This window comes from Haemaphysalis longicornis, unplaced genomic scaffold (assembly GCF_048455015.1).
Source record: "Haemaphysalis longicornis isolate Haplotype H1 unplaced genomic scaffold, Haemaphysalis longicornis Haplotype H1 scaffold_10, whole genome shotgun sequence".
Lineage (NCBI taxonomy): Eukaryota > Metazoa > Arthropoda > Arachnida > Ixodida > Ixodidae > Haemaphysalis > Haemaphysalis longicornis.
Genome location: NW_027526204.1, coordinates 137,940,157 through 137,962,555, shown reverse-complemented (window position 1 = coordinate 137,962,555; position 22,399 = coordinate 137,940,157). Strand labels below are relative to the sequence as shown.

General features: G+C 49.9%; 1 protein-coding gene across 1 annotated transcript in view; it reads right to left on the bottom strand.

Annotated features, from left to right (window-relative positions):
• Tfap-2 (transcription factor AP-2) overlaps positions 1-22,399 on the bottom strand; it is a 361,095-nt gene that overhangs the window by 256,610 nt on the left and 82,086 nt on the right. The window contains exon 2 of the mRNA XM_077690940.1: positions 11,579-13,728. Coding sequence (XP_077547066.1) covers positions 11,579-11,614 — 36 coding nt within the window. The 5' untranslated portion in view covers positions 11,615-13,728. The remainder of the gene's footprint in view (positions 1-11,578; positions 13,729-22,399) is intronic.

Genomic DNA, 22,399 nt, shown 5'->3' with positions numbered 1-22,399 from the left:
GATGGTGGGCGCTGCTGCGGATATTGTCGGGAATGTGATGCACACCAGATGAACTGAAATCGCGACCCACCTTTTGATTGCCTGCCAACTTCTCAGCTAAATGTTTTATTTAAATAACCGGGCTTTCACTGGGCCGTGCAACGTCGCTTTTTGTTGGCAAGCGAATACTATATTTTAAGTGAGGCCTTGTTCGCTATGCTTTCGCGTGCCTACCTCTCATGCGATGGTGTTTACACTTTTAAAGACTATAGTCTTTCTTGGGCTACTGAAACCCAGACATTTTGGTCTGTCTGTCTGTCTGTCTCTCTGTTTGTCTGTCTGTCTGCCTGTAACTCGATTTCGCCACTCGGACAAGGTAGAATAGACATTGCGCAATAGTCTTATATACTCACTGCCAAATGTAAACGTCTAAGCCCGGTTTATATGTTCATACTTGCCAACTTTGCTGAACAAGAACAAGACATTACGCAAATATAAGACAGGAAATTAGTACACAAGGGATAGTTACAGTATTGCTTTATTAAAAAAATTCATGCATGCTTGGTTTTTCGATAGCAAACGATATTCTACATCTACTGCAGAAAACCGCCGCCTGCTGTTGCCCGCGCCACCTGCTGGCGGCATATGAAAAATCACGCGGCAACAGCAACGAAAGGTTCCACTAGCTCGGTTCCACGTTCTGCTTCTGCTTATGACCTTTTGCGAAGCGTTGGTGCTGGCATCATTGAATGTGTGTGTTCACTGTTCCCGTTCTTTACGTTTCCATGTCAAGCAATGTATACGTGATCAGCTGATTGATATGTGATCGAATTAAAGCTTGAGTTGCCAGCTTCAGTTGATAGTACACGCCCTGTTGCGGGTCGGCGTAGCGATTCTTGGAAAGCTAAATACTAGGGTGGATGGATGCAAACAAGCCCCGAATAGAGTGTAGAAATTCGTTCCCCAGTGCTGATCCAACCGATGAAGGAAATGTTTTTTAGAGAAAAACGTATCAGGAGGCCACTTTTAAATGCAAGGCAAGTTGAGTTTAGCCTCTATGCTATAGCTTAGAGCTTGGTGAGCGACAAATAAACCACTGCTGGCTATGTTGAAATCCAAGGCAGATTAAAAATTAACAATGGAGTGATGAAGGAAGTGTACTGAAGAGCAGGGTACGGACTGAACCCCGAATCGCGTTAAAACACCACACCTGACGCCTGCAACCTGTTCATATGTTTATTTGTGTGTTACTTCTCTTGAGTTTTTAGCTTTACCTAACATAGACATTCCATGTCCCTCGTTCTTATCGCCTGGCGCACGAAATACAGATCTTTTGTAAAAAACCTGGGTTGATTTCTCTGTCCTAGGAATCGGTAAAACACGAAAGTGAAACGTGCATCGGAATATGTAGCTGAGCATAATTTATGGCTGGGCGGCTGTCTTGTGGGTGTGCTTGGTGAGCGACGTCCTGCTGCCGGGTCACTTCGGCAAAGGTTCACTGGCGTTATTTCCGTGACGGATATGACGTCAGCGAAAATCTTGGTGTATTCCGGCACAAAGCACTGTCGTGTTAAAATATAAAACCCGAAAACGAACAACCCTAAGTATGACGTATTCTTTAGTACTAATGGTTGCTTCCCCGCCAGAAGACCCTTTACAGGCCGCTTTACAGGCCGCTTGCTCCGTTGTATTGGCGTCACTTCTGTGGCGTAAGAGGTCAGTTAAATCTTTGTGTAAGTATAAATTTTTAGTACTAAAGGTTGCTTCCCCGCAAGAAGACCCTGCGTGCAGGGGTGCATCCTTTACAGGCTGTTTGCTCCGTTGTATTGGCATCACTTCGTGGCGGATATGAGGTCGGTGGGTGAAATCTTTGTGCAAGTATACTAACTTACTCTTTAGTACTAAAAGTTTCTTCCCCGCAAGAAGACCCTGCGTGCAGGGGTGCATCCTTTACAGGCCGCTTGCTCCGTTGTATTGGCGTCACTTCCGTGGCGTAAGAGGTCAGTTAAAGGGACACTGAAGTGAATTTGTCAAGCTCCCGTTTTTGCTTGCACTGCGTAGACTGGCTCAAATTAGCACACTTTTCATCGTTTATCCGGTTGACAAATCGGTAATTATTTTACAAAGCGCGAAAGAAGAAAAACTACCATGCGCGGCTTGCGGCGGCCGCACCAACTAAGGCTGTGACGTTGAGAGGAGGGGCGCCGTGATTGGACGATGCCCAAGGTTAGCAATCACACAAGTTTCGGTTTCGGTTTCGGTTCTGTAAAACATAACCAATGGCTTTGTTGGATGGGCATTCTCAATATCTCAGTAATCATCGTACCGCGCTTCTGCCATGTTGTCGGCTGTAAAATGCACAAGACAAGCCTCCCAGGACGGCTTGTAGTCGTAGCATTCACTAGCCGAGACCTACGCAGTGCATGAACGCCCTCCGCGTACCCGCAGACGCCCAAATGTCATGCGCTTTTCCCCCATATTTGGAGCTTGCCTCCCTCATGCCTGTATCGTAAAAAGCGTGCTCGCACCAGGCCAAGGGTCTGTTCATTCTGGCCTGTGCCCACTGCCTGCAAGCAGTCGGTGCTTATGGCAACAGCACGCCAACGAGAACTCGCTAGCGCGCCAGTGCCAGCCTGCGCGCGTTTTGTGAACTAGTTCGTGTAGCCATGAACGTTGCGGCCCCAAAAAAGGTGAACTCAATATGAAAACATCGGCGGAAAACAAAAAAATTAACTTACAAAAAAAAAAAAGCACGTACCCGCGGGGATTCGAACTCGTGACTCGCAAAACATTTACGGTGAAGTCCTAGCGCCCCAGACTGCTAGGCTACGGAGCGGGACGCGAAAGCCTTGCTAATATAGGGTATATATTGTACAACCGGTTTACACTTTTATTTAGTTTTGGCATTTCAAGCTGCTTAGGTGACTATTTGTTGTACTGCGATCGTGCAGTAAGCGTCGCCCGAGTTTCCACAGTAGCTCACGTCTAGCAATTGCATTTCGTAGACGGAAAAGCGTTCGCAGATGCGTAGTCGTGCTGCTGACCGCTGTGCTTGTTCGCCCAGCGCAAAAAAGTGCTTCCCGCGCCCTAGTTTTACGCTGTACGGTAAAAATATCAGTTGATTTTATTTGCTTAGTATCTATATTGACTTTGCTGACTCTTCTCCCGCCTTCAAGAGGCCTTATATTTTCCTACTGGCGTACCAGTCAGCGAAGCGTCGCATGTGCAGCGCTTGTGTGAAGCGACCTTGACTTGGAGCTAGATACAGTGTACAAACAAACCAAGTAAAGAAAGGCACATTCTTCCATTCACAAACGTGTCCTGGCTTCGTTTCAACTAAGCGAACGAATTGCGACCAAGCAATTTTTTTTAACCTCCTTGATTGCGACGACCCGCCGGCGGCCGGCGGACGAAACGCTGGGCCGACTGACTCTGTCGGCCGGGGAGCCGTGCAGTAGCGCAGCCGTGGCGCAGCCAATTGCCAGCTCATCCCCTCCTGACGTCACACGAAAACGCCACAGAAAATGGGCGAGCGTAAAGAGAGGAGGACAGCGTTTTCGAATTAGTTTTTCTACTAAATAAAATCGCGTAAACGCGCCTAGAGTGGTCGAAACATGGCCTGGGGACTCCGGACTACAATTTGCGCTAGTAATCCCGCAATGTTTACATATCACTTCAGTGTCCCTTTAAATCTTTGTGTAAGTATAAATTTTTAGTACTAAAGGTTGCTTCCCCGCAAGAAGACCCTGCGTGCAGGGGTGCATCCTTTACAGGCTGCTTGCTCCGTTGTATTGGCATCACTTCGTGGCGGATATGAGGTCGGTGAAATCTTTGTGTAAGTATAACTTACTCTTTAGTACTAAAAGTTACTTCCCCGCAAGAAGACCCTGCGTGCAGGGGTACACCCTTTACAGGCCGCTTGCTCCGTTGTATTGGCGTCACTTCCGTGGCGTAAGAGGTCAGTTAAATCTTTGTGTAAGTATAAATTTTTAGTACTAAAGGTTGCTTCCCCGCAAGAAGACCCTGCGTGCAGGGGTGCATCCTTTACAGGCTACTTGCTCCGTTGTATTGGCATCACTTCGTGGCGGATAGATTCGCCGCTAGGGGGCCGCGCGGAACAGCAACACCTCACACTGGCTCCGCTTTGTTTCCGTCCTAGTGACAAATACTTCCGTAACCCGACCTCGTCAACCAAGGAATCACCTTCCCAGCGTGACAAGGAACTCGGGGAGACCAGTAACAAGTATCTGGACACCATCAAACCTTGTTACCGGCCGCACAAGGTGGGTTCCACACCGCCGCTTCGCTGAGCCTAAGCGAGGCGGTGCCGATGCCGGCATCGGCATGCCGGAGCAAGCACGTGCGCCAGCAGCTGCAGCAGGGGACCATGGCGGCGCGGAAGCCACATCGGCAGTGGTGGCAAGCACGCCGGGCGATGCTTCCACGTCGCAGCAAGTCATCGGCGCAGCTCTAAGGCTGGTAACAACGGTCACCGGTGAATCCATCTCACAAGAAGAATATGAAGACAACACGGGCTGGCTCCAATGTTACGGGCGCAAGCATGGCCGCACCTCACCACGTCATCCCATGGATGCATCGGACGCGCCGTCCGCCGATCACAGAAGCGCACACTCCGCTACGCAACCAAGCCACGAGGCAAAGGCACAGCACCAAAATCGCCCCATTCAACGCCCGCGATTCCCACGCCTACCCAAGGACGACATCAAAGTCGTGATTCGGCCGCGGGACGGTCTCAATGTTGCGCGCATCAGCGAAGCTACCTTGAGAGACAGCATCCTACGGGCTGCCGGCCTAGAGCAAGAACTGGCCTCAACTGACATTTTCCGAGCGAACCAGACTCAAAACATTGTGATTATCAGCACAGCGCTTCTCGAAAGAGCGGTGAGATACTCTCGCATTGAACAAATCAAGATCGGCGAAAAAACGTACGCTACCCGAGCCTACGTGACTCCTCCAGAATATTCCGTAAAGGGGGTCATCCACAACATTCCCCCTTACGACTCACCTGAAGACATAGCAAGAAGTGTTGTGTATTCCAGAAACCCCACAGCCCTCCACGCCAGAAGGATGGGACAGACAAACTCGGCCATTATAGCCTTCTCTGGGAGCAAGGTGCCCTACTTCGTATACTACCGCGGAGCGGAGTACCGCTGCTACATACATAAGAAAAAGCATGAGGTGTGCTCTGCCTGCGGTAAGTTGGGGCATCGGAAGGACGTGTGCCCTTGGCCAGAAGACGCATTTTGCAGCGTGTGTGGCGTCGCTAACCCCATGGAAGAAGAGCACGAATGCGTGGTAAAATGCACCCTGTGCGGAAAGGACCACCCAACCGGAGACAAGCAGTGCAAACAGCGCTATCGCACCCCCTTCGTCCTCAAGCAGCGACAATGGCGCCGCCAACGATCCCGCAGCCAGAAACGAGACTCTTCCAGACGACGGAGGGACCGTTCGGTTTCATTCCCACGGCTACCTCCGGTGGATTCGTCGTCTCAGAAGTATAACAACGAGAAGTCCAGCAAGCCTCAACGACACTCCCGCTCCAAGTCCAAGAACCGGAACCCTGATTCAGCCGAGGCAGCCCCACTACGGCAGCCCTGCAGCACCGGAACACCAGACTGCACCACGCAGGTGAGCTGGTCAGCAAAGGCCTCCCAAACTGCTAGAGCAGGGGCACCAACACACGGCATCCACATCCGTGCAAAACAAGATAACGAACAGGAAGAGTTGCAGAGCATTAGGGCTATACTGGACCAGGTTCTAGCCGAGAATAGGCACCTCAAAGCCGAGCTCGCGCAGATCAAACGTAGCTGTACCCCGGCAACATCGTCAGCCCGAACACCAGCCTCACACTCTTTTGAGGAAAACCCTCCTCGTAGCAAAAGACGGGCTGAGGAGGCGGCTGATAGCCCATCGCAAGAAAGCCATCAGATGGAACAACTGGAGCAGCGCTTCAAGCAGGGATTTGAGGAGCTTCAATGCGCAGTGAATTCTCTAGCCACTGCATTGGCGAATTTCAGGGAGACTATTGACCTCAAGGTCACCGCTCTCGAATTTAAGGTAGCTCAACTCCCTTCGGCGTGTACATCGTCGCCAACACCACCCCCGCAAGTCGGTCCTATTCGCTCCTCTCTTTTCCCAAGGGGACATGGTGCACCCCCCTACGCCGAAGCCGTACAATTGTCTGCCGTTCAAACAGCCTCTGATCACCATGGCGCAAGAACCAGGCAAACACAATGATAACCACTCTTACTGCACCTGGCAGTGGAACTGTAGAGGATACAGGTCCAAACGAGGGCTCCTACAACAGCATATCAACCACATACGGCAAAACCACCAGAGTGCACCAGATATCATAGCGTTACAGGAGACAGAGGTCCCAGCTAAACTCTCGGGATACACGGGTTACCACTACGTTCCTACAGATGCCGGTGCACCCTCGCCAAGAGGGGTCACTACCCTCGTGCATCGAAATATTCCAGCAAAGCAAATATCGCTTGAATGTCAGGGGCCGGAATATGTTTTTCTTGAAATCCTGCCCGCTACCGCCAAGAAGAAGCAAAAGTTGTACGTCCTCAATGTATACAGCGCCCCAAGACTATACCGCAATGTCGGGTACTTACTCCAGATGGCTCACCAGGTGTCCAATGGTCATTCTTTGGTTATCGTTGGGGATTTTAATGCGCCCCACCCAGCTTGGGGATACCCCCGACCCACAAAAAAGGGTCAGCAGGTATTTGATACCCTGCAACAGCTGAATCTCAGCGTCTTAACGGATCCGGCGCACCCAACCAGACAGGGCAACAGCGTCCAGCGCAATACCACGCCGGATCTGAGTATTGTAAAGAACGTGAACAGCGCACAATGGAGAAACACGCTTATCGACCTAGGCAGCGATCATTATATCGTGGAAACACTCCTCGTAGCCGGGCCGACGAAATCAGTGGGGCGCAAGCACACAGTAATTGACTGGGACCTCTTCCGGAAAATCCGACAAACGCAAGACTGCCCTAATATCGAAGATGTCGAGGAGTGGGTGAAAATCGTACATGAGCACATCGACTTGGCCACTAAAATCGTTCCTGAAGAAGCAAATCTCGAACAAGTAGACTCGCGGCTGGTTCATATGTGGGAGGCGAAGGAAAGCATACAGAAACGCCTTCACAGAAACAGACACAACCGCCCCCTGCGGCGAAGGTTGGCTCGTCTAAACAAGGATATAGAAAAGCATGCCGCCTATTTAAGCAATCAGCACTGGAATGCCGTGTGTGATCTCATGGAGAGACAAATAAGCACACCACGCACGTGGCACACGATCCGAAGCCTGCTAAATCCCGAAGGAAAGCGCATCGTTCAACGCAACAATATGCTAACCTTGCTGCATTCCGAAAAATCTGATTCGCAAACGCTGCTGGAAAAACTACAGCACCTGTACATACCCCAGAGTTCAGAAGAACCGCCACGACCCTACACGGGGGAACCAAACTCAGTGCTGGACAGTCCCATAAGTAGAGCTGAGGTGTATGCGGCCATCACCAAACTAAACACACGATCCGCGCCCGGGCCCGATGGCATCACTAATAAGGTCATCGCAAACCTCGATGACTCATCCATAGCCGCGCTCACCGACTACATGAATAGGGTGTGGGATAGAGGTAAGCTCCCTTCTGTATGGAAACATGCCTTGGTCACCCTCATCCCGAAGACGGGCAAGGAGCTGAAATTGGAAAATCTCAGGCCCATCTCACTAACATCATGCCTTGGTAAGCTACTGGAGCATGTAGTTCTCAGTCGACTGCACCAGCACATGGAAGAACGACAGTTATTTCCTCACACCATGGTAGGATTTAGGCCCGGCTTATCTACTCAGGATGTGATGCTGCAGCTGCAACATGAGATAATTGACAACCCTGAAGCATCCCCCCTCGACGCGCGGGTAATCATGGGGTTGGATCTTACGAAGGCTTTTGATTGCGTGAGCCATGCGGCCATACTTAATAATCTCAACAACCTCAACGTTGGTGTCAAGACATATACCTACATTGCGGACTTCCTTTCGCAACGAACCACTCAACTGAACATCCAGGGTCTCAAATCGGACTCCATACGCCTGGGCAGCAGGGGGACACCACAAGGCTCCGTGCTTTCCCCCTTCCTTTTCAATGTGGCCATGCTTGGGCTGCCTCCTTTGCTCGACCAGATCCCCAACATTCGCCATAGCTTGTACGCCGATGACATTACGGTGTGGACAGTAGGTGGTAGTGATGCGGAGATACAGGAACGCCTGCAAGCAGCCGCTGATGTTGTACATACATACGTACACGATAGAGGTTTGGCCTGTTCCCCAAAGAAATCAGAGATCCTTCTGTACAACCCCAAAAGGCCAGGCAGGCGCCCATCATCTGCTCCAGACATTCAAGTATTCCTCCAAGGGAACGCCATCCCCACAACTGACTGCATTCGCATTCTGGGTCTGCGGATTCACGAGAAAGGCACCAACACAGCAACCATTCAAGCATTGCACAATGCAGCTGCCCAGATTAGCAGATTAATAACAAGGATCGCAAACAAACAGCATGGCCTCAAGGAGCCCAACCTCCTCCGCCTTGTACAGACCTTTATAATCAGTAGAATTACGTACGTCGCCCCATATCTCAAGCTCAGGAAAGCAGAAATAGAAAAAATTAATCGAATTATTCGAAAAGCCACCAAGGCAGCAGTCGGCGTCCCTATCAGCGCCGCCACAGACCGGCTGCTAGAGATGGGCATCCATAACACCTTGGACGAGCTCATTGAAGCCCAACGTACGGCCCAATACAATCGTTTAGCAGCTACCACCACCGGAAGAACCATCCTAGAATCATTGCGCATTCCTTACGCCCATCAACATGGACACAAGACCACCTTACATCGGGAAATCCGGGAGCACATCAGTGTGGCACCGATCCCCCGCAACATGCATCCATCACACCACCAGGAGCGCCGACAAGCAAGGGCCATGGCACTGCACAAGCAGTACCACTCTAACCCAGAGGTCTGCTACGTCGACACGGCAAGCTACCCTGGTCGAAGCGCGGTAACGGCAGTGGTGGTTGACCACCAAGGTAATGCAGTATCCTCGTGCTCAGTCAACACGTCCCGCACAGATACGGGAGAAGAAGTGGCCATCGCCCTCGCCATCACGGGTACACGGGCCAGCGTAATCATATCCGATTCCAAAACCGCCATGCGCAATTACGCAAGAGGGATAGTTTCTACGGAAGCGGCGCATATACTACGGACCCGCTCTGAGAACACATCAAGACAAGTCCGTCTGGTTTGGACACCAGCGCACTCGTCCCTCCCGGGGAACGAGATGGCACACGAGGCAGCCCGAGGATTCTGCAACCAGGCTGACTCCGAGTCCGAAGAGGTGCCGTCTGACACGTGGGGGAGGGATCGGCTCTGGACATATCAGGAAATTACCCAGCACTATAGGCTTAGTCGCCTGAAACTTCCGGCAGCTCACAGATCCCTCACAAGAGGACAATCAGTAGCGTGGCGTAGGCTGCAGACATTCACTTTCCCCCACCCCGCCCTATGCCATCGACAGTACCCAGAAAGGTACCAGGGCACATGCAAATGGTGTGGACTGCCAGCTGCTTCACTGACCCACATGGTTTGGGCCTGCCATCTCAAACCCCAGTCCGCCAACCCCGGATTCCACATCAGTAATTCCGAGCAGTGGGAGGCCGCGCTGCTCAGCTGCATTCCCGAAGTACAAGCTGCGGTCATCCAGCTGGCGGAAGACGCCGCCAGGGTCCATGGGCTCCTGGCCGCCGTCTGACGAAGCGCCCACCCGTAACCTCCCTCTCGGGTGGTTACGCTCAGCAAAGATGACAAATAAAGTTTTATCTCTCTCTCTCTCTCTCTCTCTCTCTCGTGGCGGATATGAGGTAGGTGAAATCTTTGTGCAAGTTTAAAGTACTCTTTAGTACTAAAGGTTGCTTCCCCACACGAAGACCCTGCTTGCAGGGGTGCACCCTAGAGACTCAAAAAACAAAATAAATCCTTGCATCGGCAGATCCGACAGGTTAGGAACACACGGACAGAAGCTCATACGAAAACAATAAAAAGGCGAAAGCGGAAAGACCAGTGCGCCATTACCCGACATTTCTCGCACCTGAATACCTCACGTCATGAGCCGTGAATACAAATTTTCGCAGCTTCTTTACGTTCAAGGAACGAAGAAAATGAGCGTATGCCTATTTATCTGCACGGGGAAATTTGTTTGGTAACTTCACAGCTATAGAATAGGCGGCCCCATAGTTCACATTTTTTTCTTGCGCCAAGCTAAAATCGAGGAGAAAAGAGAGGTGTAGCTGTCTTTTCAAATGTCAACATCTAGCAAGATCACCCCAAGAAAGCTTAGGCAGCTATGGGGCGTTTAATAGTTCTGTCGAAATAGAAACAGAGTTTCATTTATTGACATTTTAATATTAAATCACAAATTGCAACAGCGAATCATTTCAGCGCAGCCACGATCTGAACTTTACAAAGTGAAATAATCTCCAAGTATTGGACCGGGGATTCTTTTTCTTGGAACAGTAAGGGGCTGCAGCCAGGAAAAATGGTTCATGGCGGAGGCGTCGAGCGGCATCGATCGAAAATAGCAGTGAGTGAGTGTACGAGACGTCAACTTATATGCTGAAGGGATAAGGGAGAGGGGATAAATGTTTATGCAGACACGGTAAGAAGAAAATACCGGCTTCAGAGCTTATCACACGAGGTGACTTAAATAATAATATTATCATCAGTAGTAAATATTTGTGGCAGTAGTACATACTTGCAAATTTAGTAGCTGCTCATTTTGGGAAAGGGGGATGGCATGCTGCGAAGGGAGATGCATGTGGTGCAATTTTTTTTACATTTTGCTTGTTTAACAGTCGCCACAGGTTAATAGCCTTTGGTTTTAAATAAAACACTTGGACTGTGGTGTTGGCTAGCTTCAGAAGTGGTGGCTGCAATTGTTTTAAACATGTAAACTTTCCGCGTACTCCAATGCTCCAAACTGCCAGCGCCCAAGAAAAAGGCACACGTGAATACGATGATGTTCTTGATTTTGTTGTAGTTTGTATACAATATCTGCACGCAGAAAAGTGTAAGCGCTTCTCCCAACAAACAACCACCAAAACAACCACCTACAACCACCCAACATCCACGCAAAGTGCGCGGCGGAATTATTAATGATTGAACTCCCTCATTCTTAGTACAGCTTCGTTTATAGTCTGTACTCGTGTTTAAAGCTAATAATAAAGGGTAAGTACACCTGCTCATCAAAATGCGCTATTTTTATAAATGGTGAGCGGCCGATTACCGAAAATGAGATTCGGATCGTCAAAGCGCACGTCATGACGTGCGCTTTGCAATTTTTTTTTTCACCGGGCATATAATGGTTTACGTTGAGTGGGGCGTCAGTGGGCCACACTGATATCTCGTTGAGAGCAACAAGTCATAACACAAAAGTATCATGAGGCATGATTCCTCGTTTTGAATCGACGAGTAACGCGAACACGAAAGCCAGAAGAAACGGCGGGCTTACCTGCCAAGAGCATGAATCCAGGGCTAGGAAGGACATCTTAGCCGGAGGTCTTTGACTTTACATCGATCGGGTCGCTGCGGCTGGCTTGCCACGCGACAGTCCCCGAGGCTCGGTTTGAAGCTCCTGTAGCACAGACGTAACAATTTACCCGTAGACTCGAAAGATGTCCACAGTGTGCCACAAAGTTTTGGAGAGGTGGTGTCACGTCATAGTGTTCACCGCCTCGGATGAAGCATTGAACATGATGAACACACGCACAGTCAGATGATTGTCAAGTTCCACAGCCGCCGTTCGGGTCCTGGGGTTCGCTTTTGCACATAGTCAGGGGATAACTTTTTGCATCCCTTAGAAGAAAAACAGCGCGCACACGACAAATCAGACGAGGGAGAGAAAAAAGGCTTTCATGATGGCGTCTTCCAGGCAACGCTGTGTTTAGATGCGTGCGCGGTGTCCCATTTAAATGATCAAATGCTGCTAACCGCATTAGCCAGTGCGTTCAGAGCTTTGAGTTCGATCTAAATTTGTTTGCAGTCCCTGTTAAGCAATTCCAGAATCGGTTTAGAGAGCGCAAGGCTGCCATCCTTTGCAACCTCTGAATACACAGCGGACGACTGGACCGTTTCATAAGTCTTCGACAGCATATACCTTTAGACCGCCAAACGAGCTTGGATTTCGTTGTACCTAATAACGATTTGGAAACAATGAATTGGTTGAATGTGCAAGCTGTCGCAACAAAGTGCAACAAAATGCCTCTGGTTGAAACAAAATGCCTTGACTGAATTCAGCTGAAATGAGCGCTCCATGCATACCTCTCATAGCGCTTGACCCAGAAGTTTCTGTCGTACCTCGGCCAACACAACACGTACGAACGGAGAGGACTAGCTGCCAAAAATACGAACGTTTACATGACGATTGTGTTGCACAAAACAGCTTACAGAAGAGTTGAATTTAATCACACCGTTGAGTGCCTTTACTTCTAAACTGATACCTTGGAAGGCGAAACCGCCTCTTTCTTCTTCATTCTGATCCCAGTTAACATTGTTCCAATGAGACAAGTTTAAAAATAGCGACGAAATGCAGCCCTATAACCGAATCCATGAGCACACTCCAGAGAGGTTCTGGTCCTTGGTAAAGCAATTCGTCAAAAGCAGTAGCATTGATCGACGCAGGTCTTGCGAACATTTCTTGACACCAAGCCACTCGTAGTTTCCTCAGATTTTCTCAACAGATTCCGATGACGGGACTGACACGTCACTGCCATCCCAGCTCGCGGCTACTTATAACAAAATCACGCACTGACCCTTTGACACGAAGGTCCGCGCACGTGCTTTCGACGAGTATGTAAACAGAGACCCGAGTGGATGGGGAAGCAGAAAAGGCGACAGGCTGTGCGAAGTGTCCGCGATGAAGAAACACAGTTCCGCAGCTGAGGCGACGGGGTCAGTTGCCTACAAAGGTCGTTGCGTCAACGCGCACACGGTTTCACGTAAACAGATTTCGAGTGGGAGCAGGCATGACGACGCCGCCGACGACGGAAGCAGCGCGTAAGCGAGTTGAAAAGAAAAAACTAAAAAGAAGGCGGCGGCCGCGCGCAAGGAGAGGGCCGCCGGAAGAAATGGCGGCGGCCCCCGCAACGGCGGGAAGCGCACTCGAGACGACGGCGGGGAAGCCCAGCTCCGGGGCGCAAAGACTCGAGGCGCCGGCGCCCGGAGCGCTGGAGGGGATCGCACGGGCGGCAGCAGACGACGACGAGGTCCTCAGCCGCAGGCGGAAGGGTCGCCCGGCGCTTTTCCCCCAACATGGCGCCGCCTTCGGGAAGCTTCTCCTCTCCCTCCGGACGCCCGCAGGGGAGGGATCCGTCTTCCCCCGAAGCCTCTCCTTTTTTTCTCCCCCGGGCGCCCGGGGGCGGGGCCAGCGTCACTCGCGGGGAAGGAGTTGCCTCGGGGCGACGACGCTCCACCCGCCGCCATGTTGTTGTGTCGGCGGCGCCCCCTGGAGGCGCCCGTCTCGGCGCCGTTTTCCCTCTTTTCCTTCCGGGGCCAGACTCCCTTTGTGCCCGGCCACGGCGCTTCTCCCGCTCCCACTGCTGCCGGAGCCGGCCGCGCTGGATCGCGCCTCCGTCCACCGCCACGTCGCGGCGCCACCGCCTCCTGCATATATACAGCCCCACAATTTTAATCAGTTTTTATTCTCTCTTAACGTGTCAAGAGTACTTCTTTCCTTGCCTGGCTTTCCTTCGTCCTAACATGCGGCTGGAAAGATGACGAAAAGTTAGTGCTCGTAAATTGAAGGGCAGGGGAATTGGTGCGCGATAAAACACTAATACTCCGGGAAAATTCTTGCGCTGTAAATAAGGCTATCAACGAAGACAACTTTTACAGCTCAGATTTTGTAGGAGGCATGGTTTTTGGCGAAATTGATGATAATTACATAACAGTTAGGGCAAATGCAGCAAAACGCCCGAAACTGTGCTGCTTGTAAGATTTCGAAAAGAAAAAGCAGATGTACACAAGAAAGAGAAGACAACCTAGCATGCAAATTTGAAAACGGCTCAAGGAAGTGAATTCCCTCGGGGCTGAATTTCTGGTGCGTAGATTGAGCCGGTAGTCTGAAGGTTGAGCTGGTAGTGCCCAAATACGGTCTACCATGACACCGCACCATATATACGTATCCCCAATTGGATGATTATTGTTCTTATGTCAGAATTATTGAGTAAAATTTCTACCCTCAAGTTCTCATTCAAGAATCAACATTTTAGGTTTATGCGTTCTGGGTTACAATTTTCATATTCCGGTTTCTTTTTATCAGTTTGTTTTGAACGCATATTTTCGGTTTTCATTGGCAAATATAAATACAGCTAACCTCGTTTGAGGTTCACGAGGATGGCTTGGTGGGCTAGTTGGTGTAGCATAATAAAGGGTTAACAGCGCACAAATACGACGACACACAAGGAAAAAAAGCCAGGACAAGCGCTGTCAGCGATTGTCCTGTTTTTTTTTCCCTTGTGTGTCGTCGTATTTGTGCGCTGTTAACCCTTTATGGCTCGTTTGAGGGTTTTTTATTTCGGCAAATATGTCTTTTGGTTTTAGCCTCGCTGTTAGTATGCCAATGTAAAATGACAACTATACAAAATTCTATTATTCATGAAAGTGGAACAGGGACAAGAAATAAACGCGCACACCAAAGCAAAAGTGATAGAAACACTCAATCCACACAACTACCGCATCTTTCACTGCCAATGAAGGCACGGTTGCTCCCTCTGGCTGCAATGCCCACATACCTCAGGGTGAGATGGGTGCGTTTGCCAGTATCACTGGAGCGGCATACTTCGGAAATCTCGAAATTCACGTGCCCGTTCTTTGAGCGCTTTCTTTACGTACGCATCTTGGCGGTCGTTGAGAAAGCACTTCCAAAAACGGCACAATTATATCGTACTGACTTTCCCCTAAATGAAAGAAAAGCTTCGGAAGCAGCGTTAAATATGGCTTTTTGGCTCTTTTCTGCGAACCCTGAGCATTTACCAGTGCTGGAAAAGTAAGGGGTATATCGTGCAGTGCAACCTGCAGAAGTACTTTCCTCTCAACCACCCCCTTCCCCCCTCTTTCATTCACTCTTACGTTGAAGAAACTGAGCTTTTTCAGTTACAACCGAATTTTGCTGGCTTTTGTCGGTTTTCTTTTTCGGTTCAATCTGGAAACGCCTAACGTATAGCTATACAGAACAAAATCTTTTGTTTGGTATTGAGCCTCTACAAATATTTATATCTATCTACCCAGCTTGCTTGCGGGGCAATCGCCTTGAATAAACAGAACAAAAAACTTTTTTTTTTTCATGTGCACCGCCACAATACCTTTTGCATACCTGTTTCATTTGAGTTGCGCTTTATCTAGTTTACTCCCACTGCAATGGTGCGTGGCACTGTAGGCTGATACAAATATAGGCAAACAGACGGCCACTTCCAAGGAAAAGTAAAAATACCTGTAGGTGGTATTCATTGAAAACTTTATCTGTGAATTTCTTCTCTTGGCAACACTGGAAACGGCCACGGACATGGCCGATGCGCCATGGACATGGCGCGGCTTGTGCCACTGTGCCCGCCCGCCTACCAAAGAAAAAAAAACAGTGGCGTGCGTCGTCTGCTCTGTTTCAACCAGATTCTCAGCGGTGGTGTCAACAGAGATGTTATTAATCGCACTCACAATGGACTCGAGCCATTACTTTGCGTTCGGTGGGATAGAATTTGGATCGTCCAACACTAATCATGTGTTTTGTACGGACAAGTACCGCCATCCCGCGGAGCCCTACGTGACCAGTAACGGCGCACTCACATGGTTGCCTGCATACGTACCTCGCCAGTGAATGCAAGCTATAGACGCAGCACCAGCATGAGCAAATTACACAGCAGGATGCTCAGGGTGATTTTAGGCTTAGCAAGGCCCGAAGTTAGCAAAGGAACAAAAATTGCGAATAAAATGAATAATGAATTACTTGTTCTTCCTCTTGTTGGAAGCGCATGCACAGCTGTCATCACTGGTCGTTACGACTTCAAGAATTGTAAATTGTAGAATTTCGCCCGAGAAGCCTTAGAGAGTGGTGGTCGTTAAGACATCACCAAATGACACATTGTTCAAAGGCGCATTACCGTATTACGAACCGTAAATGTTTAAGTTTGTCAGTGAACCTAAACCTGACGAAATAAAGGAGTAAAAGGGTAATGGGAAATGTGTGTCCAGTATGTTTCGATCAAAAGAAAAAAAAACGGGTCGTCTCCATTAACGTAAAACCTGGGGAGGGGCGAAGCGGGCAGTGTATGAGTGTATTAGATTGTAAGTCTTTCTCTTGCCACACGGCGCACCCTGATTGGGTGCTGGAGAAATGTCGGTGGGAGGAGCAATCGCGCGCCTGCTGAGGCGGTGGCGCCCTCTATTGCGTTGAACCGCATTTAAGCAATTTTCATGCCCCATTTGCCGAAGTTTGGGGTAGTGGCAGGGGTCAACGAGAGCGCTGTGCAATGCCCGCGCCTCGCCCTGGGGCTCGTACTCGATGATCAGCAAGGCCCCGGCACCGAGTATGCCTTTTCTTGCTTCGACCGACTACCCGACCCGATCAGGCTTAGCGTCGAGAGCCGATGGGTACTTGGGTGTAACACATATTATAATCCATCTACCGAACAGCTTCTGCTTGTGCTTGACGACTGCTAAAGCGGACAGGGAGCGTTCCACAAATCTTTAAATTATGTTAGTTTATTTTGAACCGCTTTTACACATTATACACTTTGCTTTTATTACGCATTGCGTTCTAGCGCGAGGCGTTGCAGAACGAGTGTCCCGTTGTTTTAGTACCGTGACTTCAGGAGACGACGACAGGAGACGCCGACAGCCCGGGTCCCCAAGGTGCTTCGCCCCTAAAATGAAGTAATGCACACCTATAGGTAGGACAGAGAAATATGAAAGGTTGATGCTTTAAACTTTCTGTAGAACACTTAGTTTTTCTGCTGCAGCTGTAGTAAACTTTGTAGTAAAGTAGTTTGTAGTAAAGTATAACTTTGTAGTAAAGTATTGGAGGGATGCTTTAATTCAAGCAAATGGAACACCGCGTACAAATTGCACTAAAGAAATGAATTGAGTAAAGAGCGAAGAACGTTTCATAACGTAACAAGGAACTGCGTTTTAAACTATGCCTGCGTGGCAGGTAAATATGAGGTAAAAAGCTCATGTACGTACCATATTAACGGAATTCTCCAAACAAGAGCAAAATCAAGGAAGCGACGTATATTTCAGGGAAGAGACTTCCCCAGCAGCTTCCCCAAGAATCCCTAGGGTCGACTTCCACTCCTCCTCGCTTTTCCCTGATTGGTCCAAAAGCATCGCCTCGGGGGCTGGAGCGACGCCAAAAGACAGTCGAAGCGCCAAGAAAATGGGCCGCCGACGCGAAAGAGCAAAGAGACACGCGCCCGGGAGCACGCGGCGAACGGAAGGGAACGCCGGAGAAGAAGCAACAACAAACCGACGAGTAGAAGAAACGACAAGGAAAGCTTCGGGCAGCAGACGACGACGACACGGCAGAAGAGAACAGAAGTGGTCTGCGCGTCGTGCATCGAACCAAGCAGCCGCAGCAGCAGCGCCAACGCCAAAAGGCAGAAGCAGCAGAAACGCGAGCGGAATGAAAGAAGCCCGGTCGGGCGGGGAAGCGAAGCGCAACTCGAGGGAGAGAAGGAAGACGCAGACGATAATGTAAAAAAAGGCGAAAATAATGGGGAATGGCGAGGGGCGGTGCCTCCGGGCACTGGAGAGGGAAACTTGGGCCGTCAAGAGGATACGGGAAGAGCGGCGCGGGAGTAGGTAGGGAGCCCGCCGGTAAGAATAGGGACGAGATAAATAAAAAGACGATCAGAAAGAAAGGAACAGCAGGAGAAAGATTGCGCCCAGAAACGAAGCTGAGAGACAGGGCGGCAAGTTCCCGTTTCTTTCGTTTCTTTTCCCACCAAGAGGAGGAAAAGGAAACGTTCAAAGAATCAGGAGGGGAAAAAGAGAGGTGATCTGAACAAAATAATAAAAAAGAGGACCAAAAGAGCACCCTGGCTGTCGATCTTTAATGTATCCTCCTCTCCCACTTCTGCTGCCTATTTTTTCTCTGCTCGCTTCTAACTGGCGGCCATTTTCGGGACTGTTTCACCTTCCCGGTGAGAGAGCGCCTTCCTCCCTCTTCCTCGCTTTCCGCGTCGTCGCTCGCTCCCTAACGGGACGAGGATCTCCCCATTTCTCGTGTATTACACGCGTCTCCCGCGAGAAAAGAAGGGAAAACCGTCGCGACACAAACAGCGCAGTACAAACACGCAGCCCGCACGTAAACACAGTGCGCCAAGAAAAGAGGTTGGGAGTGAAGGAGAAGGGAAGAATGGGGAAGAAAAAGTACATAAAATGGGTAAAAAGGAAGGTGCAAACGGGTATACGTGGGCATCTCGCGGGAGATGCGTTCGTTTTCGGAAGGCACTGCCAGCTCGTTCCCAGTGCCCGGGTGCATGAGGCTGTCCCCGGTCGGTTTGGCGAGTGCGAGGCCGGTTGGGATGTGTTTTTTTCTAGCCGCGGGTGACAACGTCGCCTTGTCCATCTTAATGCCGATAACAATCGCGGGGGAAAAAAAGGCGGAAAATAGGGGGGGATCGCCGCGGCGCACAGAGCAGCGTCCGAAGAAAGACGTATTACCCTTGATAGCCGCGAAGAAACAAGGAAAACAAATCCCCGGACAAGCGCGCTTCCCTAACGAAGGGAGGCAAGCGGAGTTTCGTGGAGTTTGTCTTTGTCGCGCTCCTCTTTTTTGCTGCTGTTTTTCGTATAGACGTTTTTATATCGTTTTTCAACGCACAAACCTGGAGAAGTGTCCAAGAAGATTGTCAGCTGGACATTGATGCACCACAACGGAGGGCTGACATTGCCACCCTTGGTGATAGGTTTGCGACCCGTCTTTCGCCCGTTGAAATCTAGACTCTCGTTAAACTTCATACTTTTGTCGCATCTTGCACTACGGACCACAACAGTACCTCCTTCATTTGCATTTCAGTGCCTCAATACCTCCTTTCTTGAATTTTTGAGCACTTTTCTTCTACCGCAAAAAATATATAACATAGATCAACATACAGGTAAAAATTGATTGTCACTCATTTTTCAAATTATTCCGTTCTTTGCGGCCGTGTACACGAGAGGCGCAACTAAGCGCGTATGTCGCCACTGGTATCTGGTGTTGCACTGTAGACCTGCCGCTCACTACGACGCCGTAAAAATGCGGTGGCGCTAAAGTGGACAGCGGTACTGTTAGCAAAGTGAAGGGAATCTTCATTAATGGATCATTAGAAATGCGAGAGCATCTCATCCCACTACCTCCCAAACTTGAGGCTCGGCCGGATACGTGCGCGTTGTTCAGGCTCTAGATGATCGCCACAAAGCGTTTCTCGCATGCCTCTCTCCCCCTGTCAGCCATGCTTTGCCTTCTAACCGTCTCACCAGTTATCCTGTTTTGCTCGATTTAGCAGTGCCGTTAGCTGCCTACCGCTCGTTTCGTTATCACCCAGTATGGGTATTTCTTCACAGTCAATCCATTAAATCCTCTTTTGCCCCCTACTCGGCCCTGAACAAGCTACAAGTGCAGTTTGCGCTGGGACACAGGCGCGTTATAAGCCCGTTCTTCATGGAGCGAATTTCGCCTGCGAATCCGCTGGAACGAACATTCGCACTTGCGAAGTTCGCAATGCCTGGAATTGTCGTCTACATGGGGCCTGCGAACGCCGCGATTTTCGCATTTCAGATGCGCCTTGTTTGCAGACTGAATTAAGTTTGCCACCAGCAAAGGTTGTTGTGATTTTAACAAGGGTGGTTTTATTTTACTTTCTTGGCAAGTTGTTTCTGCCTGGTTTGCGGTAAATATAAGTTTATTTATAAGAGAAGACAAAATATAAGAGAAGACAAACGTTTTGGTGTGCCCGCGCTTTTGTCGCGCTCATGCAAGCAACGCCATCTGGTTTCCAAGCGTGCAAGTGGTGCCGAGCTGTGCTCCTATTGGCCGCAGGTCCGGCCCCTCTACGCCGCACACGCCACACGAGCGGCGTTTGCTCGACCGCTTCAAATGTTTGGCACTTTGCCGCAGCAACAAAAAAAGGTGGTTTTGCCGAACGAGCGGCGCCGCATCAGCGAATTCGCAGGCGACATCGCTCCATGTAGTACGGGCTTTAGGCGGCGATGTGGCGCTGCTTCCCGAGCAAGTCGGTCGGCAGCTCAGTGAAAGCAGCGTCACCGCTGCCAACTCGGTTTGATGTCACATATTTCCGCACATGCCCTGTCACTCCTTGTTCCTCTGCCGCTCTCTGCGCACTGACTGACGGCGCGAAATTTTGACATGCTATTCTCACGTAATAATAACGTAAACGGCGTCAAAGCCAATGGGAATGTATTGGCCGCGTTTCCGGAACGGTGGCTTCTTCGCTGAACAAGCCATGAATAGAAAAAAATAAACGGCTTTATTAGGTATTGTTCGAACCTCCGCTGGCAGCATTTTTTAGAGGATACAGTTACATTTCCTTTCCCGAAGAAAAAAGAAAGAAATGTGTTAAACTCGTGACGCACTTAGTCCCTCCAGAAAGACAACTGCTTTTAGGGGCGAAGCCCTTCGGGGGCTCGGGCAGTCGGCGTCTCTGTCGTCGTCGTCGTTTCGTGTAGTCGCGGTACTAAAACAACAGGACACTCGTTTTTTAATTGCTTCGTGCTAGAACGTAAGGCATACTAAAAGAACGCACCACGACACTCGTTTTCCAACACTTCGCGCTAGAACGCTTCACGCTTCAAAGACACGAGACTTTTACAGAAAAGCTGTATACCTCTACCTCTCAACGGTTTCATCTCCGTGGACAAGAAGGCCAAGGTGCCAAGAATACATTTATACACTGCATGCTTCCCCCTCCCCAGGTTTCATGTTAGTGGGGATGTCCCAGGATTTTTTAGATGTGAAGCATCTCTTGCTCGGGGGGATGTCCCGCGTCCGTGCCCCATCCGCAGCGCCTGTGATGATGATTATGGCAGGATGCCCCTAGGGATTGGCCAACCAAAGAATCCATCACTAGATAGCTTCGCGTTCAACCACCGTCGTCATCTTCCCGTAGGGGAACCGCTGAAGAAGAAGAAGGAGAAGAAGACAAAGCTGTGAAGACGAGGGCGTGTACGTTGCTCTCAGCCGGTGCACCAACGTCAACAACCTTTACCTCACCAACGCTGACAGACTACCAATTCTACCAGAGACGACGACATCGACGAGAACATGATGGACGAGTTTCGGGGCCTCGAGAACTATCGCCTACTCAACGTAACACAACAGCACTTGCGTGCCTTTGCCAGCGGTGTGGACCCGGACGCGGAATTCCCTCTGGCGCTACTAAACACCAGATCACTCAACATAACGGCAACACAATGGAACCACACGGAACCGCCACGATGCTTCTCGTCCTCATCAGGGTTCCCCACGGGGAGATGGTGTAATTTTTCTTATTGTTTTTTTTTCTTTGGGGTTGGGGGGGGGGGGAGGGAAAGATAGCTAATGAGGAACGCCTCCTCTGTTTAGTGATTTCCCAGGCCACACCAATTTATTCCAATCTTGGAAAATGGTACCTGGAGTATTATTACAATTTACTGTTTTTGCTAAACCAAGTGCTGGTGATTTCAACGTGCACACGTTGCTGACGTCGTCACTAGTTCGTCAATTTCAGTAATGCTTCACCACTTAAAACTCACAGAAATTCACAGCTTTTATTTCGTCACCACTACATATAGAATCTGACGTTAGAAATGAGGGTGCTGGCAAATTTGGAGGGACATTTCACGTGCCGAGGTCCCATTTGGGCTGTGAGGGCGCAGTAGTGGGCCACTTCGGATTAATTCAAATAACCTGGGGGTCTTCAACGTGGACATAGATTTCGACACACTGGCGTTCTCCTTTTTCGCAACCAGTAAAAAAAGTTGGAACAGTTCTCCTCGACGTGACAGCTGTCGGAAGGGGAGAGCAGGGGTTCGCCATAGGGGCTGTGGTCCTGTTATTCGCGGTCTTCGACCACCCCTTACGCTGTTCTCCCTGTCTCACTCCTATCCTGATGAATTGAACAGAGGTTTGTACAATGCAATTTAATTTACCCGCCTTCACAGTTCTCGCACGCCTTCTCCCACAACAGCTCACATCCTTTTCTTTGTTTTGTTTCTTGTTTTGCCTGCAACAGCACCCGCGGGAGTTCTGTTCTTTTTATGTTTGCTTTGCATCTCGCACGTGCTGGAGCCTTTATGAGCC